The sequence below is a fragment of the Somniosus microcephalus genome, chromosome 23, assembly GCF_052327205.1.
Source record: "Somniosus microcephalus isolate GS21.2 chromosome 23, FLI_Smic_1.0, whole genome shotgun sequence".
Lineage (NCBI taxonomy): Eukaryota > Metazoa > Chordata > Chondrichthyes > Squaliformes > Somniosidae > Somniosus > Somniosus microcephalus.
The window spans coordinates 57,362,102-57,368,991 of record NC_141009.1 but is presented as its reverse complement, the minus strand read 5'-3'; the positions used below and the strand labels follow the sequence as shown (position 1 = coordinate 57,368,991).

The following is a 6,890-nucleotide window of genomic DNA, read 5'->3' as shown; positions in this document are numbered from 1 at the left end:
TTTGGGTGGTTTATATATAGAATAAAAAATAATGGATAACTGGAGTGAGTTACAGGCTGGAATCTAATCAAGGAGTTTGGGTGGTTTATAGAATAATGGATATCCAGGAGTGAGTTGCAAGTCGGAATCTAATCGAGGGGTTCGGGTGATTTATATATAGAATAATGGAGATCCGGGAGTTACAGACTGGAATCTAATCGAGGGGTTCGGGTGATTTATATATAGAATAATGGAGATCCGGGAGTTACAGACTGGAATCTAATCGAGGGGTTCGGGTGATTTATATATAGAATAATGGAGATCCGGGAGTTACAGACTGGAATCTAATCGAGGGGTTCGGGTGATTTATATATAGAATAATGGAGATCCGGGAGTTACAGACTGGAATCTAATCGAGGGGTTTGGATGGTTTATGCGTAATGTGCAGTGTGCATTTAGTGAATTAAAATCACTGTGTCTGATACACAATCTGCTGGAAACATAAGTTACAGAGACACCTCTTTACCAAAACATTTATTATAAACGCATCGCTAGAAAGGAGAGCCCTGTCACCCATGTGACTTATACAATACTGCACATATACAAACAGATTCCAGGGTCATCACCGACACTGCTGGGCTCAGTGTTACATAGACAACCAGAGCGCTCAGACACATTTCAATCATTTCAGCTGGAGCGCTGCAGAATTTCTTTAATTCCAGGAGCCGCCCAAAGCTGATTGAAGGTGCTGCTGGGCTCAGTTAACCTTTGACCACGACTATAGGTGTGCCAGGTTTGATCAGCGCTTCTGCTCGTGTTGTTTCTTTGAAGCAGTCAGTGTGAATGAGAAGGCAGCGAGGAACAGGAAGAATACAAACTTCTTTTTGGATGTAGAGAAGATCTCGTTCAATGTCTGTTCCATATCAGGGTGGTGCTACTCCAGAGAGGCCTGTGGAGTAGGGCCAAGTCAATTCATATAAACTAGAAACAATCAGCTCTTTTTTTAATCAGGAGCTGGAAAGGCTCAAAAACCAAACAATTCTCAATAGTCTGGTCAAACACTAAGACAAAAGAACACACAGTGACTGACAACTGGGCATGTCACTGTTTGGAGCTGCTGAACTTGGTGACCAGCTGCCAGTGGTTTGGTTGTGTGATTACCAGATGGTATCTCCCTCTCTCTCCTGCTACAGGTTAGGGGTGGCCTGTAGTCAGTGCTCTGCTCCGTTCGGTCTACTCGGACGTCCAGAGCTTGAAGGTCCGGTCGTAAGAACATGTGGCAATCAGCTGACCGTTCGGAGAGATGTCCAGTCCCATCACTTTGCCCTCGTGCCCAGCCATTGTTTTGAGAGGTGACCACCCAGGGTGCGTCCAAATCTTTGCTGTGTTGTCATAGGCACCGGTCAGCAGGTAGTGTCCGTCTGTGGCTGCGGGGAGACATAAACCGGCTGTCTGTTACACGACAGGAGATTTGGAGAGCAATAAAAGGGAGGGCATTTCAGAGATCGAAGTGGAATGAAAACGGTGTGCCCAGGAGCTGGGTGCTGCCGTGGGTCACCACACCACATCACCTTCTCACCTGCGGCACCTCGTTACCTTGCTGTCTGTAATGGCCATACATGGAATGAGATTGGACGTCTCAACACATAAGGAACATAACTCCACAGCACCAAAACGGTAATCACGATCACAGGGGCTATAACGAGTGGCTGGTATGGGAGTGGCAGGGTTGCCATGGTGCTGTAGCAGGTCTCGCACTGAGGTTGCCGGGCCAGGGGTGCGGGCGGAAGTACTGTGTCAATTTGGGATCCCCGATAAACAGAGTGCATCGCATTTTGTAAATCAAAACTACTCCCCCACCACCCCCCCACCAGCAAACAGAACCAACGAGTGCTCAGTGAGCAGAACAGACCCAGGGGTGACCTGCCAACGGTTGCCAGTGTGAACACAGTGAGGGGAAACTGTACGGCGAGCTCGGGCTTGGCACTGGGACCAGGGATCTGTAGAAGCCCCACACGACGTCAAGCACAATCCCAGGCTGAGCGTTTATCAGAGAGCAATCTTTAGTATTGAAAATGAACCCCTCTCTTCACCCCCCCACCCCGCTCCGAGAAGGAATGATTGCAGGGTGGGTCAGAGCCCTTGCCTCACAGACTGGGTCTGAAGCACCGCCTCAGCTGCTGCCCTACCTCGAGTACTGCTCAGTGTTTCACCTTCTCACCACTTTGACGTTAGACGGAGTAGCTCGCAGAAGCAGAATGGTGCAAAACACCAGACACAAGACCTCAGATTCTCCAGGTGAACTGTCTCACTATTGAGACTGGACAACCTGCAGCGGGTAGTCCTCGTTCTAGGCCAGTACCGGATCAACTAATTCATAGAGCACAGGAGGAGGCCATTCAGCTATCCAATTAGTCCCATCCCCCTGCTCTTTCCGCGTAACACTGCAAATTTTTCCTTTTCAATTATTTAGCCAATTCCTTTTTGAAAGTTATTATTGATTCTGCATCCACCGCCCTTTCAGGCAGTGCAATCCAGATCACAACTCACTGCGTAAAAAAATCCTCATCTCCCCCCTGGTTCTTTTGTCAATTATCTTAATTCTGTGTTCTCTGGTTACCGACCCTCCTGCCAGAGGAAACAGTTTCTCCTTATTTTCTCTATCAAAACACCTCATAACTTTGAACACCTCTATTAAATCTGTCCCTAACCTTCTCCGCTCTAAGGAGAGCAATCACATAACTGGGTTCCTGCTGCGTGTGATACCTACGCTGAAACTTGACCGCTGACAAGAGGTTCTGGTGCGCTGGGATGGTGTAAATGCATTTCCGCTGTCGAAGGTCCCAAACTTTGCAGGTGTTATCACCACTTCCAGTCGCTGCGTGATATCTAAAAACAACATCAACACGGTTGTTGTAAGACTTGACAATGAGAAATTGACAACCAGCTCATCATTGAGTTCAGGGAGACACGTCAGCATTCAAGCCTGGTAAGCCGAAGGTCCCTGTGTTACAATGCCAAAAGCATAGGGTTAACATATCACCTGACTCTCACTGGCCACGTACACGATGGCGTCCAGGCTGTAGTGCGGTACACGGAAGTAACACATAAAGGAGTTGGTAGAATATCAAAGGAGGACAGCAAGTTCAGCGTCACTTCATGATATAGGAAGAATATCAGCAACTGTACACATTACAGGGGGACTGACAGGCGCTGCACGTATTACAGGAGGACTGTCGGGCGCTGTACGTATTACAGGAGGACTGTCGGGCTCTGTACACATTACAGGGGGACCGACGGGCTCTGTACACATTACAGGGGGAACGACGGGCTCTGTACACATTACAGGGGGACCGACAGGCTCTGTACACATTACAGGGGGAACGACAGGCTCTGTACACATTACAGGGGGAACGACAGGCTCTGTACACATTACAGGGGGACGACAGGCTCTGTACACATTACAGGGGGACCGACAGGCTCTGTGCACATTACAGGGGGACCGACAAGCTCTGTACACATTACAGGGGGAACGACAGGCTCTGTACACATTACAGGGGGAACGACAGGCTCTGTACACATTACAGGGGGAACGACAGGCTCTGTACACATTACAGGGGGAACGACGGGCTCTGTACACATTACAGGGGGAACGACGGGTTCTGTACACATTACAGGGGGACCGACAGGCTCTGTACACATTACAGGGGGAACGACGGGCTCTGTACACATTACAGGGGGACCGACAGGCTCTGTACACATTACAGGGGGAACGACGGGCTCTGTACACATTACAGGGGGACCGACAGGCTCTGTACACATTACAGGGGGAACGACGGGCTCTGTGCACATTACAGGGGGAACGACAGGCTCTGTACACATTACAGGGGGAACGACGGGCTCTGTACACATTACAAGGGGACCGACAGGCTCTGTACACATTACAAGGGGACCGACAGGCTCTGTACACATTACAAGGGGACCGACAGGCTCTGTACACATTACAGGGGGAACGACGGGCTCTGTACACATTACAGGGGGAACGACGGGTTCTGTACACATTACAGGGGGACCGACAGGCTCTGTACACATTACAGGGGGAACGACGGGCTCTGTACACATTACAGGGGGAACGACGGGCTCTGTACACATTACAGGGGGACCGACAGGCTCTGTACACATTACAGGGGGAACGACGGGCTCTGTACACATTACAGGGGGACCGACAGGCTCTGTACACATTACAGGGGGAACGACGGGCTCTGTGCACATTACAGGGGGAACGACAGGCTCTGTACACATTACAGGGGGAACGACGGGCTCTGTACACATTACAAGGGGACCGACAGGCTCTGTACACATTACAAGGGGACCGACAGGCTCTGTACACATTACAGGGGGACCGACAGGCTCTGTGCACATTACAGGGGGAACGACGGGCTCTGTACACATTACAAGGGGACCGACAGGCTCTGTACACATTACAAGGGGACCGACAGGCTCTGTACACATTACAGGGGGACCGACAGGCTCTGTACACATTACAAGGGGACCGACAGGCTCTGTACACATTACAGGGGGACCGACAGGCTCTGTGCACATTACAGGGGGACCGACAGGCTCTGTGCACATTACAGGGGGAACGACGGGCTCTGTACACATTACAAGGGGACCGACAGGCTCTGTACACATTACAGGGGGACCGACAGGCTCTGTGTACATTACAGGGGGAACGACTGGCTCTGTGCACATTACAGGGGGAACGACAGGCTCTGTACACATTACAGGGGGAACGACAGGCTCTGTGCACATTACAGGGGGAACGACGGGCTCTGTGCACATTACAGGGGGAACGACAGGCTCTGTACACATTACAGGGGGAACGACGGGCTCTGTGCACATTACAGGGGGAACGACGGGCTCTGTACACATTACAGGGGGAACGACGGGCTCTGTACACATTACAGGGGGAATGACGGGCTCTGTGCACATTACAAGGGGACCGACAGGCTCTGTACACATTACAAGGGGACCGACAGGCTCTGTACACATTACAGGGGGACCGACAGGCTCTGTACACATTACAGGGGGACCGACAGGCTCTGTACACATTACAGGGGGACCGACAGGCTCTGTGCACATTACAGGGGGACCGACAGGCTCTGTACACATTACAGGGGGAACGACGGGCTCTGTGCACATTACAGGGGGAACGACGGGCTCTGTACACATTACAGGGGGAACGACGGGCTCTGTGCACATTACAGGGGGAACGACGGGGTCTGAACGCCTCTGTACATATCACTGGGGCACCACACACGCACACGCACACACGCATTCTTTCATTTTTTGTGAATCATCTGCCCTCTACATACCGAATGTAGACCAGGCTTCAACCTAGCGTGCTACCTCTAATACCGAGGGGTGCGTACATAGAAATATATACAACACAGGAACAGGCCATTCACCCAACCAGACCGTCTTGGCACCTACCCTCCACGTGAGTAAGTAGTTCTAATCAACTATCCAACCTAATCTGGAATTTTAATATAGCATCCAACCTAATCTGGAATTTTAATATAGCTTCTGCCTTGACCATGAAGGCTGGAAGTGAAGTCCACAACTGTGTGTGAAGAAGTTTCTCCTGCCCTCAGTTCTAAATCGCTTGCATTTATGGCCCCTCCACTACTGGAAACTGTCTGCTTCTATCTAACCTGTCCCACCCTTTTATAATTTTAAACACTTCTATCATATCACCCTAAAATCTGCATTGTGCTAAGGAAAGACCACCCAATTTTCCAAGTCTTTCTTGGTATTTGTATTCCCTCATACCAGGCAGCATTCTAGTGAATCCGCATTGTGCCCCCTCTAAAGCCTCAATATCCTTCCAATAGTGTGGAGCCCAATACTCCCAGTACTCTAACTAAGGTCTTATTGAGGTTTTATATCAGATCCTCAATACCTCGTCTTTTCTATTCTATACCTCTTGTGATTAAAAAAATAGCAAATTTAACAGCTGTATCAACCTGAGGTGCTGCCTTTAATGTCCTGTGAACCTGTTCCCCAATTCCCTCTGCTCTTCCACAGCCCCGAGCCTACTTCCATTCACAGTATCATTACTGCTGGTATTTTTTTTTACCAGAATGCATCACCTCACAATTACTGGCATTGAATTCCATCGGCCACTTTTTAGCCCATTCCCCCGTCTCATCAACATCCTTTTGCAGTTTTCTGACCTTCTAAGGAATTAACTGCACCTCTTAATTTGGTATAATTTGAAAATTTCAACATCACGTCTAGTCCTATATAAAAATCATTGATGTACACAGTGAACTGAAGTGGCCCCAGAACTGAACCCAAAGGGGCACCACCAACCACTCTGGAAAAACTGTCCTTAACCTACTCTCTGATTTCTCTCTTCTAACCAATTTTTAATCCAGTTTGCTACCCCCATCCCTAATTCCATACCCCGTAATCTTCTCCAGTAATCTCCCGTGTGATACCTTGTCGAAGGCTTTCCTAAAGTCCATGCACACTTGTCTTACCCATTGGGAGAGAAGCTGATCCCATAGATTTCCTTCAGGTGTCCCTCCAGGAACATGATGCATCGACCCGTCCGTAAATCCCACAGTCGCCCAAAGGCATCCAGGCCACTGGTCAGAGGGAGAAACACTCAGCATTAGTCACAGTAACGACAAGTCCCGAGATGCAGCCAACTCAGGCAAGACCAACCAAATCCCTTCACCTCTGTCTGAGGTTGGTCTTTAACCTTATTATTCTCCTCAGTCAGGACATCACTGATGCCCCCTCACCTCCCCATCCGGAGCTCTGGAGATGGGACCCTGATTTTCCCAATACGGGTGTAATTCACCCACTGGCATCCAAGGCAGCTGTTTAGGCTGGAGCTGGTA

The 6,890-nt window shown here is 49.6% G+C and overlaps 1 protein-coding gene across 1 annotated transcript; it reads right to left on the bottom strand.

Moving 5' to 3' along the window:
* Positions 1–500: 500 nt before the first annotated feature.
* On the bottom strand, positions 501–6,632 carry LOC147101875 (autophagy-related protein 16-1-like). Its single transcript, XM_085965892.1, has 3 exons — positions 6,525–6,632; positions 2,750–2,868; positions 501–1,406 (listed from the first exon to the last, which is right to left on the bottom strand). The coding sequence occupies exons 1-3, from the start codon at positions 6,578–6,580 to the stop codon at positions 1,213–1,215; spliced, it is 369 nt and encodes a 122-aa protein (XP_085822018.1). The 5' UTR covers positions 6,581–6,632; the 3' UTR covers positions 501–1,212.
* Between the last annotated feature and the right edge of the window lie 258 nt (positions 6,633–6,890).

Bases quoted from the DNA above. Each gene is read 5' to 3' on its own strand.
- LOC147101875 (XM_085965892.1), bottom strand. From the start codon at position 6,580: ATGTTCCTGGAGGGACACCTGAAGGAAATCTATGGGATCAGCTTCTCT. The intron at 2,869-6,524 runs GTAAGACAAGTG...TGTTGTTTTTAG, and splicing joins ATCAGCTTCTCTCCCAATGG to ATATCACGCAGCGACTGGAA. The intron at 1,407-2,749 runs GTAGGTATCACA...GTCTCCCCGCAG, and splicing joins GTCAGCGGTCAAGTTTCAGC to CCACAGACGGACACTACCTG.